Source organism: Aquila chrysaetos, chromosome 19 (genome assembly GCF_900496995.4).
Source record: "Aquila chrysaetos chrysaetos chromosome 19, bAquChr1.4, whole genome shotgun sequence".
Classification (NCBI taxonomy): domain Eukaryota; kingdom Metazoa; phylum Chordata; class Aves; order Accipitriformes; family Accipitridae; genus Aquila; species Aquila chrysaetos.
The window spans coordinates 11,356,159-11,380,540 of record NC_044022.1 but is presented as its reverse complement, the minus strand read 5'-3'; the positions used below and the strand labels follow the sequence as shown (position 1 = coordinate 11,380,540).

The 24,382-nt window shown below is 39.8% G+C and overlaps 1 protein-coding gene across 11 annotated transcripts in view; it reads left to right on the top strand.

Moving 5' to 3' along the window:
- The window catches only part of GRIA4 (glutamate ionotropic receptor AMPA type subunit 4), a 239,553-nt gene that overhangs the window by 156,737 nt on the left and 58,434 nt on the right, over positions 1-24,382 (top strand). For 10 of the 11 annotated variants that reach the window (XR_003927502.1, XR_003927501.1, XM_030042306.2 and 7 more), the window contains exons 5-9: positions 3,079-3,132; positions 5,126-5,284; positions 7,060-7,227; positions 8,863-8,967; positions 17,567-17,677. Coding sequence is in view for 9 of the 11 variants with exons in the window: in XM_030042306.2 (XP_029898166.1) it covers positions 3,079-3,132; positions 5,126-5,284; positions 7,060-7,227; positions 8,863-8,967; positions 17,567-17,677 (597 nt within the window). In the remaining 2 variants the exon portion in view is untranslated. Of the gene's footprint in view, positions 1-3,078; positions 3,133-5,125; positions 5,285-7,059; positions 7,228-8,862; positions 8,968-17,566; positions 17,678-19,002; positions 22,081-24,382 lie in introns of those variants that run through there. The other variant, XM_030042307.2, reaches the window with a different exon arrangement.

The following is a 24,382-nucleotide window of genomic DNA, read 5'->3' as shown; positions in this document are numbered from 1 at the left end:
GATTGAGTAGCTGTCAGAAACTCCTTCTCTTGTTATGTAGGACTTAAGTTCATTGCCTCAATTTATCTCAGTGCAGAAGTACAGTGTAGAGAAAAGTAGTTCTTCAGGTAGTGAGAATTCATATCCTATTTTAAAGATTATAATTGCAGCTTTGAGTATTTGAGAGGAAAAGGTGACTATATATATATTTTGGAGATTCAAAAGTATGAGATGCTCACAGAAAGCTGTTTCACTAAACAGGCACTTTTTTCCTAAATCATAACGCAATTCCTGGTTTGCAAACTGTGTGTGATCAATAACCATAAACATTTTCAAATTCAAAATCAGAATTGTGTCCAATCTTGGTTGGAGATACAAGCCATATAGCATAATTTCTCTTGTCTGTCTGCATGATCAGCATTCTTAGGGTGAAATTCATCTCAGTTAACATTAGGGTTATAAAATTTAGGTGTCTACATCAGAGCTGATCATCATCAACTCTTTTTCTAGTCAGTGCAGAAAAATATGCACTTTCAGGGCACAAGCTGTCTAATTAATTTTAGACATGTGCTTTAGGATAAGATGAATCATTTCCTCAAAGTGCCTGCTCTTTCCAGTGACTGTAAAGGAAGTTAAGACAACTAGATGATACATAAATGCGTACCTTTATTACTCACCCTAAGAGACAAGTTTTGAGAGAATACACTGAAAAGTTCAAATTTTTTTTCAAAAATACTCTGTATTGTTCACCTTAAATCCAGGAATTCCACAGTCATTTCTACATGCATTTGCTAGGAACAAGCACAGAAGCAAATCTGGTTAATCATTTGCAGTATTTACTCATTTTGACTGTGACAAGTATGGGCATGTATCTTACATATCTCAATGGTTGCAGGTTGATCATGTGCTTGTTTTATTTGACTGATACATTGCCACAATTGTCACAATTTGTGTTACCAAACCAAACCAGGGAACAGATCACTAAGGGTGTTAATTGCCAAAGCTACGTCAGCTTCCAAGAGCTTGAAGGGAGTTGCAGTGATTTGGCCAAGCTGAGGATCTGGAGCACAGTTATCATGTCACGTGCATCTTAAATCATGTCAGTCCTCTTACATTCAAACTGTGATGCTATAGTTATTTAAAAGTGTGAGTTTTTAATCTATATCAGTTTCCTTGTAACGGGGAGGCAAACGTGTTTTCATTACCATGTATTGCTGAAGGAGTACAGATGTAAAAGTGTTATTGGTGTCAGGGATCACATCCCCATTGAAGCCATTGAACTCTCTCCTTGTGCCAGCAGGGATCTGAACCCTTCGTATTCAGTGCAAAAAAATGGCTTGACAGCACCCTCTTCATGGATTGAGTTGGCGATAAGGAAAAATGTGATTTCAGCCTCTTGCTCTCTGCCACCCCCCAGTAAAATGGTAGCAATGGTATTTAATCACTGATCTTAAAGGGAGGCTGACTGGGTCCAAAATAAGCAATTCATTTATATGAAGGGTGACAATCTGGTCATGGCTTAGGGGGTATAGTGTCTTGTTTGGTTTTTTTTTAGCTTTCGTTTTGCTTTTTAAATATGATCATTTTATCTACAGACTAAAAATACGCAATAGATGTTGGGAAGCAAGAAGAACAAAAGGATAACAGAAAAATTGCTTATTTACTTTATTACTTTAAAATAATTAAATTAAACCAAAACAGTTCTGACAAGATGCTTATGCCACATCCCTTTGATTTTCCCTTCCACTCTGCTGTAGAAACAAATTGACTTACTGGATCAACAGCTGGGAATCAAGCATTTCCAAGTCTTAATCCAGATTTAGATCCTCGATCCTTGGGTGTCTGTGGCCAAATTATTTAGTCCTTCAGCAACTTGTCTCTCATCTCCAAAGTGCAACATTAATTATTTTTTGTTGCACTGGGAAAAGGGGCTGCAAGGCTTAGTGAATGTTTGTTCTGTCTTTTGAACATGAGGTGTGATCCATGAAGACAAGAGGTTGCCAGCTTTTCAGGACAGGGCCTAGAGCTGAGATTTCAAAGCAGGAAAGGAGACAGATCTGTAAATTTCCCATTACTTATAGACTAACCTGCACTGTATGGAAAAATTTTGCCTGTATTTTATTTGTTCATTTGGAAGGAAGCTGAAATGCTTTGTGGAGATGAGTACCTGTGGAGAAGAAAACTCACATATTTGGGCTGCAAGCAGACTTTTTCTAAATGAGTGGTACACTATCAAAAATAAGTGTTAAAAGGAGTCTTTACTGGTATTAAATGCAAGCTGCATGTTGCAGGTATTACTGTTAGCTTCTTTGATAAAAACAGCTTTAATCTGTAATGAAGCTATTAACACCATTTTCTACTGACATTCTTTCTTCATTTTTTATTTTCAGCACATTAAATAAGAGGCATTCCATCATAAGAATGGCAATAATATTGATACAAGGCGTGGGTTGACATAGTTTTTGTCTAAACCCTGTGGTTGATCTTGCCATGTCAGTAGCAGCTGCACATCGTGGTTGTTCCCTTTTTGCATCACTTGATGTTATATTTCGGTTAAACACTCAAGGGTTAAAGCCTCGCTGTCCATTCTTGCTCTGTGCTTGCTCGTGCCTCTTCCCAAAGTCTTTAGCATATTACTAATTGCTGAATAACACTCACAGTACTTGACCACCTCAAGGGCAAACAGCTTTGATCCCAAGAGATGAAAACGCAGTTTGATTCATAAATTCCACATTTATTTAAAATGAAAAGGTACATCAGCAGGCAGGCTTTCTGGCTAATGTGTGACTTCTTCCTCCTGAACTTGTATCCCATAGATAATTGCTCTATTTGATAAAATAGTATACTACAGTAACATTTTCAATCATACGGAAGACACTCAGATTACCAGTTCATTACTTTACACACTTTCATTTTAACTTTTTCCAATGATTAAGCATCTGGAAACTTATAGCTACCTTATAGGAGAAAGACTTTCAAAATTATATTACTGATGTTATATATTTCAGAATTTATATCTATCTGAGTATGAAGACACCTTTCTAGAGAAAACAATATGACATTGTTTTTTCTTTTTTCTTTCTGATTTCTCTCCCACAGATTGTGAGCGTGGGAAAGCATGTTAAAGGATACCATTATATTGTTGCCAACCTGGTAAGATACTTTTCTAGAATTATACCCTGCTCGGTAAGTGAAACACTCAGTTTTACTTCGAAGTTATAGCACTTCACACAACATTTGCCATTTGTCACTAACATGTGGTTATGCATAATACATTCTTTATGGTGCGTAAAAGAACTTGGGTTTGTTGTTACAGCCATCTAGACCAGAAGGGCACAATGTTACTCTCTTAAATTTTATCAAAATCAATGTAGCATAAAGGACTGCTAAGTGTATCTTGTGGCTGAATTAGAATTTACAGAACTACACTATATGATTTTTGATTCATCTTTTTAATATTACTAACATAACAATTCTCGAGGTAACTTTTCTACATTCTCCAGGGAACATTCATTTTGTTGTAAGATCAGCTATTTCCAGTAAAATTACTAGTTCGGTATTTTCGCTCTAAGTCTAAACTGCACATTCACAGAGATAATGTTCAGAAGAGGGCAAAGAAAGAGTAAATGCAATATTTTATTATTAAAATAACCCATTCTTTACGCCGAAATACCTGCATGGCCACGCATAGTCAATGTAGGACAGAGTCTAATGTATGCTTTAAATTGTTTTCTTTTTACTCTATTCAAGGAATTTTAGTTGACATGGAATATTTTATTGTGCTTTGCTGTACTTGTACCTTAACTTAAGATCACTTCACATTATTTTGAAGACCTCAGGCGTTTTAAATGAGACATGTCTATTCAATTAGGTCTTACAAATTAGATTTTCAGCATTACAAATGTATAGTTCCCCAAGTAACTTTTCCCATGCAAAATAGTTGCTGTAAACAAAGAACCAGATGTTGCAGTGAACCGCTACTGGGATATACAGTGGCGACAGACACATCCACTCATCTGCTTCAGCAGGGGCACACGTTGCTATCTTCTGGCTGTTCAATAATGTGGGTAATATGACTTCCTGATGCACCACCTTTTATATTTACTGCCAGTATCCTTTAGGACATAAATCAAATCTCTGTCCTTAACAGTTTTTTTCCCTATAGTATTGAGTCAGTACCCCACATGTTTTTTTTTCCCTAAATCTTTCCTTTTTAAGTGTGATAATACACTTCTGTTTGCACTGATAAATGCCCATCAGAGGAATTTAAGAAAATAAAAATAAGAGACCTCTGAGCTAGCATTAAACATAGCAGATAGGAAAAGACCAGAAAGATTCATACTTGCTTCTTAGCTTGCTTTAGAAGTTTGCATTATGCAGTTTCTTGAAGTACAGTTATGTCTCTAACGGCAAATTTTACTAAAGAATTCATCTTTATATGTGCTGAACAGATTAGCCTGAGAAACTAGTAAGTCAGGAAGTATATGTACTTTACTTTTTCTTTCAGTGTTGGGGGTCACTCTAGGCTTTAAATATATAGCAGATCTGAGAGCTATCACCATCATATTTCACAAAAGTGTGATTCTGATCTTATATTTTCCTTGCGCTAACAGTGAGATCCTCATGTGCTGTCTCTGCCTTCTCATGTCCATTATATTATCTCATTATCTCAGATACCTTCAGCCTAAACAATGAATCCTGGAATAAATGTATTTACACAATAGTGTTCATTTTGCAAACATGCAAAGAAACAGGGATGCATTGGTTAAAACACTAGTACAGTGCTTACTCAAATCTGCCAACTTTGATGGAAATTGGATTAAGGTTTTAATATTCTGGAGGCACTTTTCGGTTGATTCGCCAAAGGCATTTCTTCAAAAACTGTCTGCCATTCCCAGAAATGTGTTGCTTAGCTGTCAAGACCACACTAGCAGTAATGTGGGAAATTTATTTCTTAGTTTTATTTCATTCTTTATTACACAAATGGAAATTATGAAAAAAGGTTCAACATTATTCTCTGGTTTTAAGTCTTGGCTTCTAATGGACACCTGCTGCTGTACATTCTTTATGCTGCCTTGCTGACCTAGAACAGATTGGATGCACAGTGGTGTACAAGGACAAACAAAATCTTAAATTGATTTTCCAGGGATTCAAAGATATTTCTCTGGAGAGATTTATGCATGGAGGAGCCAATGTGACTGGATTTCAGCTAGTAGATTTCAGTACCCCGATGGTAACTAAGCTGATGCAGCGCTGGAAGAAGCTGGACCAGAGAGAATACCCAGGATCTGAGACCCCACCAAAGGTACTGGATGATCTGAAGCACTACCAAAGATATCACTCAAGTATTCTAATTTCTGATTAACATTGTTGAATATATGAATAAATATGTTAATATTTAGGCAGAGGAGAAGACAGTTTACCTTACTATTACTGGCGACTAATTATGCCCATCCTTATGACTGTATGATAGAAACACAAACTGCAACACATTTCACTGATGTACTTTAATGTCCTTTGTCACTTACTCTCCAACTTTACCCCTTTACTGACAGGAATTAAAGGTCAAATGCTTAACTGACAACTTAATTTCAACAAATTTTACATGAATTAGTCTAATTATCTAGATTCACTCAGAGTGCAGAGCTTTCCCAACAATTGTAAATTTACTACCCTTAATTTTAATTTGGAGTTTCCTCTGGAAATTCTATCCACCTCAAAACCTGGTGTAGTAATCACTTTCAGGCACGATCTTACAGTGAAATTACATCCCAGCATTCCTCTGTCCTAATCCCTCACAGATGGATAACAATTTCTCTTGCCTATAATTTTTTTGGCAGGCAAATCACAACATAGCTATAAATATGACTTCATCAAAATAGTTCTGTTATTATATGTACTAATGCATATCAGACCTAGTTGAGACTGGGCTCCTTTGTGCTGGGCACTGCGCAAAGATAAGCAATCAGCCCTCCCTTGGCTGGGATAGTGGTAGGTTGGCAAAGTCTAGAGAAAGTATCAACATGGATAATACAAAGCATAGCTGCATAATTTGGTCAATATTCAAAAAATTTTTGTTCTGAAGGAAAAAAAAAAACCAAGGATGCTGTGGGCTATGGAGTGCAGACATCCCCACATACTGGTGACAGGAACAATTTAGCCTATAGGACTCCTTGCCACATGAACAGGATTGTGCTGCCTCCTCCTGAGAAGTCAGCATGATTAATCTGAATTGCACATAATTCACCTATGGATAACCAAAATTTGAGATTATAAAAATAAGCCATGTTCCAAAGAGCTTATAGTACGCAAGACAAAGAAAAGGAAGGAAATGAGACTTGAATAAGTGAATTTAAATTTTGGAAGTTACAGGGCATATCAATAGCAGCCCTGGGCATGTGAACAACTTCTACTGGCACAGTATGTTCATCAGAGGACCATACTGAGAAAATGCCCCTTTGTTTACATGGCTCCAGACTAACATCTGTTGAAGACTTGGCTCTACACATTTCATTTGGCATGTTCTTAACCTAAAGCAGTTACTGTAGGTAGTGCAGAAACACAGACCGTCCAGTGCCCTATGTCATTCAGAGAGCCAACATAGGTTTTCCAATAGGAAGAACGTACCCTTGATCATTCTTAACAATTCCAATAGCGTGGATGTCTGCTCAACAGCCGTGCATTTTTTCTGTTGCATTTTCTCAGTGAGTTACTGTTTCTTTCTTTTCTTTTGAGTAAGTAAGTTGGGTGGGTGGGGTTATTCCTTAACATATGAGACAACTGGAAAAAAAAAAATAAGACTTGAATATCTCCAGGTCAATTTGTTTCTTTTAATAATTCTTCAGAGGCAGATTTCTCTACCCTTAAGAAATACAGTTTTAAAGCTGGAGCTACTGAAATGTACTCTTCTCAGTCCTGCATTTGTGCTTTAGACAAAATTGCTTTTGATTTTGAGAAGAGTTTTTTCTAAATGGAGCTGTAGAAACTGCTGCATAATGAATCAAACTAGAAATATCTGAGACAGCTGACATTTGTAAAGACATGCCAACTCTAAAGCAGTGTGTTTGTCCATCTATTTAGTATACATCAGCATTAACATATGATGGAGTACTTGTGATGGCTGAAACTTTCCGTAATCTTAGAAGACAGAAAATTGATATTTCAAGGAGAGGAAATGCTGGTGATTGTCTTGCTAACCCTGCAGCCCCATGGGGTCAAGGAATTGATATGGAAAGGACATTAAAACAGGTAAGGGTAGGCTTTATTCTAGTGATCTTTGTGAATATAGGATACTAGTTGTACACTATATGATTTAGAAGCTATTATACACAATGGTAGCAACAGGAGAGGAAAAATTTATTTTTCAGTTGCCATTTGTTTTCAGTTGCCATTTGGAAACAGCTGGGGCTATTCTGTTTTATAACTTGGAATGAAGGCAGAGGGGAGCTGCTACTGTTTGAAACCACTATTAGTTCTATTAAGATAGTTGGGACTTCCTCCACTGAACTGGTGAGCTCATCTGTTGCTTTTGCATATAACCTGGATGTACAGATATTGTCATTTAAGGAAAAAAAGGTATAGCTACATAATATAACCTTCCAAATATGTTTCTGTCATCTTGAATAAAAGTAGATTTCTCCCAGGGAAATCACATAGGTAGTGTTTTTTTCTTTAAAAAGAAATAACCCAGAGCTATTGTTCTCTGATGTCAGGATTTTGAATTCCTGATGAATATGGATACCTAGAAAGTTCCAGATCTCTGTCAAGATGATTTAGCCTTTCCTTTGAATGGGACAGTAAGAAAATAAAATCCCGCAGTAGAATTTAAATCATTGCAAATGAGCAGGCTCCACTCAGGAGAAACTGCTGAGAAGTGACTGCTGACAGAGCTGGCAGCTCTGTGCCTGGAAGCCAAGGTTTCAGTCCTGGAGAAAAATCAGCAGAGATAGAAATAGACAGAGGTAGGAGTAAGTGGTTTAAATCCACATCCTGACTCAGGGATAGAAATAAAGCATTTTGTATGCTTCACATAGTCTGTGCAGAGCACAGATCTGTAACAATTGTGAGAAGCATGAATTCAGGCTTCTGTGTTAGGGCAGACAGCATGAGTCTTCGAATCCAGCCAAAGAGGTTTGTGTGGCCAGATCCTGATACAATCAAAGCCAGCAGCAATATGGCCATGTCTTCTTTGGCATGAGGACCACAGTCTGGGTTTACTTCGGTGAGGCAGTAAAGCGCTGAAAGAAAAACGAAGAGTTTTGGTTTCAGAGACACAGGTGTTGGAAAACTGCCAGTCAATCTTATGGCTTTACATCTGTCCTTCTCCACACTGAGGCTTTGAAAACACTCTTTTCAGGCCCTATGCATGTCGCCCATCTTCTGTGATAGCAAATTGCTTTGCTGGGGCCAAGGTTGTTGTCAAGTTTACTTTGATGAGCAATATATACTCAATTTATACATTTAATCCACCGGAGTGTAAGCTAAAAAGATATATGAGCTCAGGACGAACATCCTTTAGGTTTATTTCATGTGATCCAAAATATTCTGCAGCACTGATGAGAATGGTAAAAAATGTACTTCTCTTTAGGACTTGCAGCTGGAAAGTGTTGAGCTCCACAGCATGAAAGAAGAGAAGGTCCATTGTGTGTCTTTGTTAGCCCTCAGATACTGGCATATCTAAGCCTATTTTGAGCATGGTTTGACAGGAAAAAGGAATACAAAAGAAAAGTAGCCAACTTTCTTGCTTTATAATGCCTGTCTATTCTGGAGCAGTGTTGTAATGGTAATCTAAGGACACAGCCAGGATAACTTTCACTGCTCTGTGACATTTGAAATAAAGAATATAAGGCTGGATCTTCATCATGCTTTTTCTTCCATTTGTAGGTTCGAATACAAGGATTGACAGGGAACGTTCAGTTTGACCACTATGGTCGCAGAGTCAACTACACCATGGATGTCTTTGAGCTGAAGAACACAGGCCCTCGGAAGGTACATGCTGACATTGTTTACTATCCTGATATATAAATGAGTTATGTAGGATGAAATGATTATGCAAACATATTAAACTGGACTCTGTGTGGTTTAAAAAAAGATAATATATTGAATACATGGATAACATTTCTGGTGGAAGCAGATTTAAACTGCATTTTCTACTAGATACTATTATTCAGTGCAACAAATTGGGGAACACAAAAACAAGTGTGCATCTTGGAGAGTTGGGATGTCAGTCCGTCAAGCATACTAGTGAAAACCAGCTGGATGGCGTGTTGCTAGGCTGCTGGGTGATGGAAAATGGTCAGAAGTCTGGATAGTAGCTATTTCTTGTATCTTATCCAAAGATTTCTATCTTGCAAATTACTGGCATTTTTAGGCAGGGTCATTTATACATTCTGTGTAAACATGAATCATAGGCTGTAACTAACATACAGCTTTTAAGGGGGAAAGGAGAGGAGAGGAGAGAGGAGGAAGACAGAATGCCCTGAATACTTATATTTTCTGAAATTAAGTGCAGTATCTAACCCTATGTGTTTGACTGGTTGCTTGTAAGCAACTTAGGCAAATGCACATTAATATGTCTAAGCAGATCCTCCATGTCTGAATGCATATAGCTTATGACTCAGCCCAATCGCTTTGAAAAGATAAGCCTGGGTACTTTGTTAACCCTTTCTCTTTTGTGCTGAAATTTGTCCACTTTCCGTAGTGTAAAACAAATAAAAAGCAGAAAATGCACTCAGGGTCAAGGATTTTATTTCCTTTGGAGGCACTGTGGCCTGTTTTGTTTACAAGGTCATCAGAACAAGAAAAAGTGAGAAGGTGATGGTGAACAGGAGAATCATGGCCGCTTAAGTAGGGCCAAGGCAATCAGAATTGAATTAAATAGTCCTCTGCTATCGGGCCAGAGGTGACAAGCCCAGTAAATAGTGTCCCAGGTGAACTGTGAGTTCCCAAAGACAGTTACATACCAGACTGATGAGGAGGCAGCGTTAAACTACAGACCCAGAGCAGAATTACACACTGGGATGAACAAACTGCCAGTGTATCACAGTATAGAGCTGTAGACCAAAGCAAAGCATGTTCCTGTGTATGGAGTGTATTGGTGCAGTTGCCTTTTGAAAGTATGACAGATGGCTGAAGAATAAATTGGGAAAGGTGAGTCTGTCTTCATTCTTTCTTGGGAAGCCCAGTGTCTCCTGTTAGGCAATGTGTCTGACCTTGCTGCCACTCCTGCTTCCTTTTTGGCTCTGCTCTGCACTGTTGACAGCCAGGAGGATGTAGGGGTGGCTGGGGTGCCTCCAAGGCAAATGGTGAAATATGACCTTTCCATTCCCAATTCCCAATTGTACAGGAGGGAAGACAAGGTGGAAAAGATGTTAATCAGTTCACAACTTCAGTAACTCATTAGGGAATTTGCTTGGCAGCAAACTGCCAAAAGTGGCCTGTTGTTCCTGTTTCAACATTTGTCACCTGTTTTGGGAGAGGTGTCTGGCTGGCACCACTGCAGGGATGTCCCCACCCTCTCTTCTTGCCTGCAATTTAAGGGGAGGGTGGCTGCAAATACAGGAGCTGTGTCTGTGCTGTACTAGAGTCCCAAGGTGCTTTTCTTACCTTTTCAGGCATGCCTCTCTGCCACTCTTCAGCCATTGCCTGTCTTTCTTTGATATAACAAGCTGTAACAGCTTTGACAGATCTGGCTACTCACAAGAATTTATTTTTCTTGTATTACATAGTATTTCATATGTGATCATTGGACCAATTCTGTGCTCCAGCCTGACAAATCCTATATAATACGTGAGAAATGGCTATACTTAATTGAACTAAGAGGCCTTCACTTTTAATATCTTCTTCTCATGTCCTACATAACGTGACTTATGAGTCACCCAGCAATATCTTTTCAGGACTAGCCTTTCCAGTCAGAGTAACGCATGCCTCTAATCTTTAGAAAAGTGATTTTTGTTGCCCACAGCTTTAAGGATATGAACAGAGCATTACAAAACAGCACAGCTAGTGAAAGGCAGACTACCATATAGTTTAGCAAAATGGGAAATAGCCAATGCTCATATTAGTTTCATTTATGCAGCATTATTACTTTACTCTTGTCTGCAGAACAATAACAAAACCTGCTGGTGAGAGGAAAGGGTGTGAGGAGAAGGATCACAGAGATGTAGTGGGATGGCTCCTGTGACTGGAGTGTTGCAGTGGAGGGGTGCAGGCCCTTTAGGAAGGACAGGCAGGGAAGATGCAGAGGGGGAGTTGCTCTTTATGTAAGAGAGTAGCTGGAGTGCATGGAGCTCTGCCTGGGGATGGATGAGGAGCCAGCTAAGAGTTTATGGGTTAGGATTAAATAGAGGACAGGTCAAGGTAATGTTATAGGGGGTGTCTGCTATATGCCACCTGACCAGGAAGAACAAGTGGATGAGGTCCTCTACAGACAGATAGGAGCAGCCTCATGTTCACAGGCCCTGGTCATCATGGGGGACTTCAAGCACCCCAGTATCTGCTGGTGCAACAACACGGCAGGACATAAGCAATCCAGGAAGTTCCTGGAGTCCATTGACAACAACTTATTCCTCCAAGGGATAGAGGAGCCAATGAGGAAAGGCATTTTGCTGGACCTCCTACTCACCAACAAGGAGGGGCTTGTTGGGGATGTGAAGGTCAAAGGCAGCCTTGGCTGCAGTAAGCATGAAATGGTGGAGTTCAGGAGCCTAAGGGCAGGGAGGAGGGTGAAAAGCAAGCTCACACCTGGGGAGAGCAGACTTTGGCCTCCTCAAAGATCTGCTTGGAAGATAAGGGGTAAGGCCCTGGAGGGAAAAGAGGCCTAAGAGAGCTGCTTCACTTAAGGATCACCTCCTCCAAGCTCAAAAGAGTTCCATACCAATGAATAGAAGTCAGGCAAAAACACCAGGAGGCCTGCATGGATAAACAAAGAGCTCCTAGCCAAACTCAAACACAAAAAGAAAACATACAGAGGGTGGAAACAAAGATAGGTAACCTGGGAGGAATACAGAAACATTGCCTGAACATCCAGGGGAGAAGTTAGGAAATCTAAATCCCAAATGGAATTGAATCTGACCTGGGATGTCCAAGGCAACAAGAAGGGCTTCTATATGTACAGAGGTGACAAAAGGATGACTAGGGAAAACGTGGGCCCTTTGCTCAATGGAACAGGGGAACTGAGTACACAGAACACGGAAAAGGCTGAGGTACTGAATGCCGCCTTTGCTTCAGTCTTTGGCAGCAAGACCAGCCTTCAGGAATCCCACATCCCAGAAACAAGGGAGAAAGGCTAGAGCAAGGGAGATGGACCCTTGGTGGAAGAGGGTCAGATCAGGGAATATTTAAGCAAACTGGACGTACATAAGTCCATGGGGCCTTATGGGATGCACCCACAAGTGCTGAGGGAGCTGGCAGATGTCATTGCAAGGACACTCTCAATAATCTTTGGTTGATCATGGTGACTGGGAGAAGTGTCTGAAGACTGGAGGAAAGTAAATGTCACTCCTCTCTTCAAGAAGGGCAAGAAGGAGAACCCAGGGAACTACACCTCGATCCCTGGGAAGGTGATGGAGCAGCTATTCTTGGAAACCATTTCCAGGCACATTAAGGACAGGAAAATCATCATGAATAGTCAGCATGGCTGACTTCACCAAAAGGAAGTCATGCTTGATCAACTTGATGAACTTCTAGAATGAAATGACTGGCCTGGTAGATGAGGGGAGAGCAGTGGATATTGTCTACCTGGACTTCTCTAAGGCCTTTGACACTGTGTCCTGTAAGATCCTTCTAGAGAAGCTATTGGTGTATGGGCTGGATAAGCAGATGATGAGGTGGACTGAAACCTGGCTGAAGGTTCAGGCCCAGGGGGTGGTGATCCATGGGCTGAAGTCTAATTGGAGGCCAGTAACTAGTGGTGTGCTCCAGGGGTCAAAACTGGGACCAGTCCTATTAAACGTCTTCATTAATGACCTGGATCTGGGCCAGAGTGTGCCACCAGCAAGTTTGCTGATGACACCAAACTGGGAGGAGTGGCTGATATGCTAGGGTGTCGTGCTGCCATCCAGAGGCACCTCAACAGGCTGGAGAAATGGGCCAACAGGAACCTCATGAAGTTGAACAAGGAGAAGCGCAAAGTCCTGCACCTGGGAAGGAACAATCCCAGGAACCAATATATGCTGAGGACCACCCAGCTGGAAAAGAACTTGGCGGAAAGGGCACTGGGGGTCCTGGTGGACACCAAGTAGAACATGAGCCAGTAATGTGCCCTTGCAGCAAAGAAGGCAAATGGTATTCTGGGCTGCATTAGACAAAGTATTGGCAGCAGGTCAAGGGAGGTGATCCTTCTCCTCTACTCAGCATTGGTGAGGCCACATCTGGAGAACTGTGTCCAGTTCTGGGCTCCTCAGTACAAGAGAGACATGGACATACTGGAGAGAGTCCAGCAAAGGGCCACAAATATGATGAAGGGACTGAAATGCCTCTCCTATGAGGAAAGGCTGAGAGAGCTGGGACTGTTCACCATGGAGAAGAGAAGGCTCAAGAGGGATCTTATCAATGTGTACAAATACCTGAAGGGAGGGTGGAAAGAAGATTGAGCCAGGCTCTTTTCAGTTGTGTCCAGGCCCAGGACCAGAGGCAGTGGGCAGAAACTGACACACAGGAGGTTCCCTCTGAACATCAGGAAACATTTTTTTACTATGAGGGTGACCAAGCACTGGCACAGGTTGCCCAGGGAGGCTGTGGAGTCTCCATCCTTGGAGATATTCAAAAGCCATCTGGACATAGTCCTGGGCAACTGGCTGTTGGTTGAGCAGGGGTGTTGGACCAGATGACCTCCAGAGGTCCCTTCCCACCTCAATCATTCTGTGATTCTGTCATTCACCATTTGTCATGTCACCAAGATCTTAAAAAAAAAAAAGAGGGAAAAAAAAGTAAACAAAGGATGTACATATATATGTACATGCACAAGACGGTCTAAGATTTAGCTCCTGAATTCCAACTTGGGCAACTAACATAAAAATTGACTGTAAAAAATTTTGAGTATTCTGTTGCCCTTAAGGACTTGTGGGCTTCAGCAGGAGCACTTCAGTGGTTGCTGCAAGGCACATGGGCCTTCAGAAATGACACTATTCATTCAAACAGTTGAGACAAATTTATTTTGAGGCATATTTTTGCAATACTGTTTCCTAAAGGCAAATTCAGCCTCTGTATAAGTGGATGCAACTGCTATAAACTCCAATTGCAATCCAAATTGAATTGGATGTACTGTAACAGCTGAATTCAATCCTATCCTTTGAGGTTTTTTCCTTGGGGATTTGAGGTATTTATAGGAAAACATATTATTATTTAGTGCTCTTACAGTGACTGTGAATCTATACACTTACACAAGTGCCATGATACATCTTGCATATTTATTCAGTAATCCAGTTCCAGAGTTACTTTAGCACAGGTTTGAGCTGCACACATGCAAGCTTACACTCATGCACACAAGCTAAAATTCGTTTAAAAAATGCCTGCCATTCCTCAAAAACCTCCTTTATCTCTATCTGCGTTTTCATATTGTACTTACTTTTATAACACAGTGTATCATTCATTTTCTGCTTTCCTTCTGAACTTCCCAGCAGTGAGGAATTGCACAATGAAAACCAAATGTTCACTATTATAATGAGCCTCCCAAACTGCCGGGTTTTGGTGTACATATTCTGTCTTTAGCTGGTCACAGTTTTTGACAAGAACTTGACATTTTCAGTTATCAATTGTATCTGTGACTCTGTGATTGTCTGGATGAAAAAGAATATTTGTTAGCAGTGCATCCTGCTAGGAAGAAAACTTCCCTCTCCACTATATCAGCAATGCTGAAGCTTCCTGTTGGCTGCAGACACCTAAATCAAGGCTGCTGTCCTGTAATAGCAATTGCAAGGAGAAAAGGAACATTTCAACTAAATATACCAGAAGCTGTGCATGGGAAGAGTTTGTGCTTGTTTGCTTCACTAATACAAAAAAAAAAATTCACTCATATTCAATCATATTCACTTCCTCATGTTGAATTATTTATGTATTTATAATTCTCTGTGGTGAGTGTGTCTGCACACTGCTCTAGGGACTGCTAAAATGACTTGCCTCTCTATAAATTTTTTTCAAAAAGGAAATTAATGAAATAGTAAATGTAAAAATCAAGAGGAAGGTTGACTGTTTTATGAATATACAGGATTCTTTAATGCATGTGAGACCAGAAACCAAAGCACTCCCCTGCACTTCTAGACTCTCATATCACATCACCGCATTGATCTGAACATCATGTTTTTCCACATTATGGAGGCAGAATCCTATGGGATGGTGCATTTTAGACTGGGTTCTACAAAAATGTTAGAAATAATGTTGGCTACATAACTGATTTTATGACTTAGCCAGCTTCCATCGTACTGAAGTCTTTTCATCCAAGGCACAGGCTGTCCTTTGGCACAGACAGTTACCCTGGAGCTCTGTCTGAAGCCCACTTTCCACTAAAATTCCCTTTCCTCTTCTGGTAAAATGGACAAGGCGTTCCTCTCTCCCAGCTCTTGGTCTCATGAACTCGTAATTAGTTGAGGAAGGAGGGAAGGGGGAGTTGCTGCTGACTGGTCCCCAGGTGCTTCTGAAAAGTGAACTGTGCCAGCTTGAACTGCATTTCTTTGATAGAAACCTTTAAAAATCACTGCCGCTGTCTGCACCTTTCCTGGAAAAAAAGATCAGTCTCTTAATTCATTAGGTTCTGAGCAACCTGGAGAGCCCCTTTAGGTGGAATTAGAGCACTATTCTACTGACATGTTTCTGTTCATGTTGTCTGTTTGACATGGAGCTGAGTGCTGTCAGCGCTGGATCAGAGGAACAGGCACTGAGCCATTCCCCAGCAATGTTGTCAGAGGGTCCACAGACAACCGTGATCTAGTTGCAGAAAAGAGAATGGCAAGAAGGGGAGAAAGGAGGGTGTTTGCTAGTGAGCCGCAGGTTAGATGTGAGAGAGCAGCTTCAGCTAAGGGACCTGTGTATGGCATGCTGAAAGGATTGGTGGGAGGTTGGAATTAGACTTCTCCAAGTAAGAGCAAGACAAGGGACCACTGTCATGAAGCACTTGCCATTTCATAGACATCAGCCTTGTACTGGGAGCATCATGCACACAGCATTCCCAGGAAGACCTTTCCTACCTAACATCACGTGGGGCAACATTAAATGATTGGGAGGAACTCTAAATCCAGAAATACCACTTGCTGATACAGATACTAAACATGGTGTCACCACATGGAGTGAGAAGCTGAGTGTGCTGTAAGATTCCAGCTGGCCAAGATTTACAAAAACAGTGAAGTATTTTAGGTCTCGTATCTTCTTTTGGCCATCCAAAGACATAGTACATAGCCTGTGTGGATCTTTTAGAGGTATGTGGTGAGTTTTAAGTGTTGATTGAGCAGCTCCCAAAAGCATCAATAAAAGTTTGAAGGGGAATCTCCTTTTGTCAGGCTGCCTTCATCCCATCTGGTCTCTAACAGCAAGCACTGCATCCCTGGGCCCTCACAAGGATTTTGACTCATACCTTGCGCCCCAGCAGCATCACTACCAATGCACAGGGCACAGCTGCAGGCTGTACTGAATACCAGAGCTGTGCACTGCAAAAGAGCAATGTCTGTATGTAAGGGAAGGCTTCTGATTGCAGGCACACCACTTTTAATTTTTTTTTCTCCATGGGAATACAAGAATGAGTGATTCAAACCTGGCTCTAGAGTAGTTCATCACCAGCAATGAACAAAGGCAGCTGTTTCACCTTAAGGCTACTCTGGGAAGGGTTGTGGCAGCCTAAATGCAGCCAGGGAGAGGAAAACCTGATTTGTTCCACCTCCCTGTAGGCACTTACCAGAGATACTTTTAGAGTGAAGTCACTCTCACCATGCTTTAGAGTCAATGGGGGAAGCAAGCACTTTTCTAGGAGGGTTGTTTATCCTGCATGAGCTGAGTCACTGTCTGGTGGTGCCTGTCTATCCAGTGAGTATAAAGAAAGCTTTAGTAACAGGGCTTCTCATGTAGGTAGTAAAAGTCAGTGCCAGCAATTAAGTGGAATGAGCCTGGTGTAACTCCCTGGGCTGGGGTCTCTTGGGAGGCCCATGATGGAGTGGGGAATTGAGATCAGCCATTGAATTGCAAAGCTGTCATCCAGATGTCTTTCACTCCTCCATCTAAGACCAGAAGATCTGGAGGATTACTGAATGAAAATTTTCTTGTGGAGAGCAAAAATTCTTACGTCTCATTTATGCCCCAGGAAGGCTTCAAACTATTGAAAATGGGATTTAACTTGTGCCTCTGGTCAAAGTAAGTAGCTCAGATCATTCAGGAAAGGCTGAGTGGCAGCGATACCAGGTCTGACTCTGTGCAGCAGTGGTGCAAGATGGTAAACCCAAAGTGTTAGCTACGTACCACCATGCACCTGTCTGTTAGCGTGACAGCACTTCCTTTGGTACAAAATTATCTTCAGATCACTCTGTTGTTCTTATAAACATTTATATTTGTAATTATACAGAATGTAGACTTTTCTACTGTAAATTATATACATTTTGTTTTGCAGGTTGGTTACTGGAACGACATGGATAAATTAGTTTTGATTCAGCATGAACCTACACTTGGAAATGACACTTCAGCCATTGAGAATAGAACAGTAGTTGTCACTACAATTTTGGTAAGGTGCTTCTTTTTTTAATGCTTGTACTGGTGTGTGACACAATATCATTTCTAATTATGGTCTAATTAGGTCTGCCAGTTCCTAGGTTAGTGGGAGGGTGAGAGCCATATATCTTAATTATCTTGACTGTCCTGTCTGTACAGAGAGTTTTTTGTTACACATTTAATATAATGATTCACTTGATATCAAGTTTTTAAAATTGAGTTGTGGTAATTTTTTTCCTTTATTCAGTCTTTTCCATTTTTTACTGAAGTAAGTCTCAGAAACATAAGTGAATTCTTTCAACCTCTAATTGATAAATTTTGACTCACAAGAAACTGGAAGAAAAGAAAACCCCGAAACCTCTAAATGACAGAATTGAACAGAGGGTATAAAATGAGATGTCTGTAATGCCAGTGTCTGTTTTTGTTGATACATTATAAATTCAAAATTGACATTAGCAAGAGCTAAAATTCTAAGTAGTATAGTTCAGTCAGCCAATCAGAACTGGATTATCTACTTTTAATTATGAATGAAAACATTAATTTAGTAGATGCATTTGAACATATTTCTTAATATGTTTATTTATCATTTCAATAAAATTTCCATTTTAATTAAATAGATTTGGGGGTTGATTTTCCATTGTTATTGGTGTTTTTAAAGAGTGGTTGCAAAGGGGAATGCAGTTGCTTCATTCATTTACATTTTTAATACATAGTTTTTCAAAATGGTTGTTTCTTACAATTTCTATTTTAAACAAATTATTTAACAATTTTCCCTCTGAAGTCAGACATGCCCTTTTAAGCTGATGTTTGTCAAACCCAGCTGGCAAAGGGTGACCTTTACCTGACCGCTTTTAAGATTTTACATCTCAGTTCACTGCCCTTTTCACCTGCTTCATTTAGACAGGACATTTTAACCCTTTAGAATAAACTGTGTCTCAAATGGGAAGGAATATTCTGTATGTGTTGTTAAGCAATAATTTTGCTAATTTAATACAGAGTTGAAAATAATCCAAAGGAAAGTGTCAAGACATTTTCTTACTCAAAAATGCAGTTAGTTACCAGATTTCCAGCAGTGTGTATCAGCATTTATACATTAAATATGTCTTAACAAGTCTCCTGTTGAAGATTATCATTCCAGGATGCAAACCAACCAAACTGCTATACAGGAATTCAGAATGTAACTCCTAACCAAATTGTGTAACTTTTAATTTTTTTTTTTTTTTTTTTTTTTGCATGGGACATTTAAAATATATGTATCTTTTTCCTAAAAAAAAAAAAAAAAAAAAAAAGAGTTGGTGATGGAAAAAATATACTTCAGTACAGTCCTCCTCTTTTCAGCCTCTGATGAAGAATCCTATTTTAAGAAATTGATCAAGGAAGAAAAGAGTCCCAAGATGCTGCGAACATTCCTAACTAAGGCTCAAGTATTAACCACCAGTCTAGTAGCATTGAGCTAATTTTTCCATATGGATTACTGTTCCTCTGACTGGATGACCAGGCACTGAACCACCAAGAAAAGTTCTGTGACTAATCTGAAATGTCTAGAACAGATGACGTTAACCTTCAACTTTGCCAAGCTGAGAAGAGAATGATGTGAATAACAAGCTTTCAGTCGAAATTTTCCTCTCATACCAATCCTGATATCTTTGACTGAAGCTACCATACATGAATACTGTAATTTCCATAAATAGCTCCAAGCTTAGGAGAAGCAAGTAAAAAATAACAATGAAAAGTAATATGAAAGGTTCCTGTTTACCAGAAAGGAGAAAAAGGAAAACAAGAAAGCTTTTAAAATGTGTTATCTTGCCTGTCCTGTTTGCATTGAAGCATTTTGATGTTCATAATAAATGTTATCTTCAAAAGAACTTTTCCAGTCCCTGTATTGAAAGGACTGGTGGGATCATTTTCAAAACCAAAAAGCTGAATTAATATTCCAAAGCATGCCCTATGTCTATGCAGCATGTCATTTTGGGATAAATGCAATTATTTGAAAGCAGCACTGCTTCTTGACAGAAAGTGTCCCCTTTCAATGTTTCAAAATCATAGTGCAAGAGAAATATATCAGAATTTGGTTTGAATAAGAATATATGGTGAATTCTGCCTTATCATGCCCATCTCCCACTGACTGCACTGGGAGCTGCACACATGATGCTGAAGGCAGATTAGAACCATGATTCTTAATACTGGCCTGCCAGGGCAATGTATTTAGCATCCACAATCATTTGATCACACACACAAAGAAAGGATATATTTAACTAGGATAACTTTAGGAATCCCCTTATTTTGCTCTTCTCTGTATTATAATCATGTTGCAAATGCCAGACAGAGACTTTTTCAGCTCTTCATTGCCCTCTTCACATTGAAGGGAAGTTGAACAATTGTAGATGACAAATATAATTTTGGTTGCATGCATATTTTCCAACACTAAACTGAAAAGCTTCTGCAACCAGTGCTGTCAGGCTTTTCAGTCTTTGAAGACAGGTGTCATGGCAGCGTAAGAAAATTTTACAAGTTTTCAGCATGGCTTGCTTTAATTTTTGCCTGAAGCCAAATAGCACAAGTTGGTTTGCCTGCTCTTTCTTCAGTTTTTATGCATCTATGCTTACTTTGCTGTAATGTGGCTGTATGGCTATTGCATAGAAGGTGCATTATAATGAATTAGCTCTGCACTCAAAGAACTTAGTACAGTGTTTTCTACTTGGCAAAATGTTATGTTCATTTGTAACGTGGTGAGAGCACATAGAATTTATTTTACAGTTTTGGTTTAGTGCATAGGCACTCAGCCTATCTCCAATTAGTCATGTGGTGAAGGAGCAGCCAGAGGGAGGTGGCAGCAGGGGCAGCTGATGTGCTTTACCAGCTGCCGTGCAGCCCTGCTTTTTATAGTTCCTGGGAGAAACCTGTGTCCTGCACCTCATGTGATGCACAGCCTCCTGCACATCTGGCCCTCTGGAAAGGACAGATTTTCTACCTGTGTGCAGAAGCATTCCCTCCAGGGGAGGCTTGGGACCTCCAAGTGCACAGTAGGCTCATTGTATGACTGGAGAAGGGATGCCATGTGCAGCCCTCCTCTAACACTAAGGTAAAGCGAGTGACTTACCCAGCTAGGAAGAATGATCATCTCTGATTTAGCAAGTTGAGAATATAGGGGAGCAGGCTGGGAAGACTACTTCAAAGTCTCTAATCCATTTCATGATACAGCCAACTTTGTACCTACTGTGAGACTGCAAAACTTTAAAATCACAAAAATCCTTTCGAAACAAAGGTTGATGTACATGAGCTGCATCTGCATTGTGGCTTCCAGCTCAATATTTTAAGGAGATAGTCTTGGTGTTGGCAGATTAAGCTTCAAGGGCAGGATCCAGTTCATGACTGAGCCACTAAATCTACATGACTTTACAAAGGATATTGATTCAGTTGCCCGCTTATAACCACTCAGTGACATTTAAGATGCCCTAGGATATACTGCCTATCCCCCATTTCTTACACTGGCAGGATGACACTTGCCTGTCTCATGCAGTATACGACCACTCCATCTGGATGTCTCAGCTAGCGTATGTTGTTTCAGGCATGTGGGATAGGTTGTACCTCAACTATATAAGTTTTCATCAAAGTCCACAAAGATTTAGAAATTGATTCAATGGCCCATAGGTGGATGCCTAACACTGAGGATATCAGACCTATCCATAAAGGGGCAGCACAAAGGACCTGCAGAATGGCACTTGGAGGTCAAGCAGGTTACCGTAGGGCATATCAGATGATAGATAACCTTCATTAGGTGACTGAGAACCACCCTCATTGTTTTGACTGATATACTCTTCATGGAGTCTTACCTCAAAAATTCTAACTGTAACCTTCTTTCTCATAATAGAAAAATATTTTTTCATTAGAAACTTTATTAATTAAATTGTTTAGTAAACTGGAGAAAAATTGAAGTTTGTTGCATGACAATAATAAATATTTCAAACCGAATCCTGGACACTTTATTCAGAAAAAAAAAAACCAAAACACAAAACGCAAAAAACCTTCCATTGACATCTACAGAAGTTTCTTTCAGAATAAAGTGTGATAGTATGTGCCACTCCCGTTCTAAAAATGAGACATTTCCTTGCACAAATATTTGTCACTTTTACAAATTATTTTTACAATGTTTAAAGATTCCAAAATTAACTTTAGAATAGGAAAGCCAAACATAGATCTGTTTGGTATTTGCATTAGTTATTCTTGAGCTTCCCTTATAGTATGAATCATGAGTTGTGAGCATTTTACTGTACACATGAATTTGTGGCAATGTGGTGGAATGATTTGTTTACATCTATAAAGGTAATTGTTGCAGACATCAACTTGTATTTACAAATGTTAAGTATTGTTATAAAATTGTGAATTATATAAGTAAAGCTTGCACCATTTCAAATATCTGTTCCGTGCTAGTCATTGATCATTTCAATGTGAACTTTTCTTTGATTCACTACCCCAGAGAATACTATTAAGCAGCTGAAACCTTGCAAATATTGCGGTGTTAAACCTCATTCAGCAGTAAGTCAAATCTGTGTTTTACATCAGTAGGTTAAGAGTTTATAGTTCAAAAATGTAGTAAATACAAAGATGGTAGGGAGAAGTAATATTTATGTTAGACAAGATGCTATAACTGCAAATGGTGAAAAAGTATGCCTACTGTTTTCAGCTATTACAGCTGATCTAATAGAAGATATTACCTCTCCACAGATGTCTTGCATCTCTTATATCTTTAGACTAGCATGGTTACACTAACATTACTTCTAATTTAGAAAATGCTGTTGTAATAGATACAGAAAAAATCATCTTTTTCAATGCCACAGACAGAAGATATGGCTGAGTACGTGATATTGATCAATTCAGATATTTCATGACTTTGCAGTGTGACCTTGCAAGTTCATCTGTGTAACTTGCTTGTTAGCAAACCAGTAAAACTTGCCTTTCCGTGCCCTGATGTTATTATAATAACATCTGCACACCTCATTAGTTTGAAACACCCCCAAAGTCTGAAATGGACAGAATTTAAAACAAGTGCTACTATTTCATTTTTTTTGCAAACAGTCTTTATCGAAAAGCCACATTCAGTCCCACCCACATCGCCCCATCAAATTCTACCTTGAAAATATATCTTTCATTATTTGGCAGGTAAAGTAGGCACAACAATTAAAGAAACTGGTTTTTATTCTGTGTAAAATAGGTGGGAGGGAAAAGACAACATGGTGAGCAAAAGGTAGTAAGTGTTCTTATTATTTTTAATTGTATTGTTTCACACTGGCAGATCTCACTCAATTGCTGCTTCTTTTAAAGCAGTCACAGCAAGAGGTACTACCTTACTTTATAAGAGAATTGCATTATAAGAGAAGTTCCTTTCTGTATTTTGCTCTAAATCAGTAAAATCAGAGTGTGTAGAAAGAGAAGTGGACGGGGAGAGAACCAATGTGGTTCTTCCAAGTCACCCAACAGATCCCTGCCAGAACCCAGATCTTCTGAGTCCTCACTTGGTGGTCCCTCCACTGGATGGGATTGTTGCTGCTTGCACCTACCAAGGATGGTATTGGACCCCACTGCTTCCCTTCTCAGCATTCTCTCACAGAGCTCATTGGGAGGAGGGCTGAAGTTTATTCAGCCTTTAACAGGAAAAATAAGGCATCCATCACTTTGCTTTGCTATGCAGAGACAGTTGAAATGCTTTTTTGTAGCAGCCCTGTCAGTGATTAGGTGCAGGCAGAAGCACAGCATCTGGGTTTTGGGAGAAAGAGCAGGCTGACCTGTCCTCCTCTGTGCCTGTCTGCTTTGTGTCCCTCTCCAGAATTATTATTTCCTGGTGTGACTTTTAATTGTATGCCTTTGGCTTGGGATTTATAAGAAAGGCTGAATCAGAAGAGCTAGCAGTCACTAACTCTGGTCTTTGAAAAACAAAATTGCTTTTGAGGTGCAGCAAGCAAATGTAGCTAACTGAGGCTTGTACGGAGAGTCCACAAATGCAGGATACTGGACAAGACTTGGTTGTTATTTCTAGCTGGCAGTTGGCTAAATCACAGTCGGGAGAGAGAGTATTTTTCACCTCTTTATTTTTAACCATTTTTGTGCAATGACATATGTAGAAAGACATAGGTAGTCAGACAGAGTTTGACTTTGGAAGTGATCATTGTGGACACTTTTCTATGCTTTGTGGTTCCTTAGCTGAAGTAATGGCCATAATGCATCAATGGCCTCCAACACTGAATTACTGCTAAGGGATTGTGGCCCAAAGAGGAATGTCCGTAGCGGAGAGTAACATCAGAAGGAGATGGTGGGAGGAGAGGTGTTCCTGGAATACACCTGAGAGTGAAACATTCCTGCAATACTTAGGAACCTGACTCTGTCTTTAAGGAAACACTAGCACTTCCCCATTCCCAAACTGTGTTGAATTTAATCTGGGACCTTTTCTCTCACACTGATGTAAACGAACTACACAACTTTCTCCACTCACATTACACAAAGCTCTGTTCTGCCAGCCTTATACAGAGGTGGGTCCTGGGCAGAGTAACCACAGGGAGTAAACTTACATAAGTAAAGGGAATAGTGCCTCCCACGTAGAATCTCTCTCTTTTCTATTTCTCTGCCTTTTCACCTTATAATAGTAAATTAAAGATAATGTTCAGGCTTGCCTATCAAGTTCTTCTCTTGGATGGATCCACACCCTGCTAATAGGAGCTACATA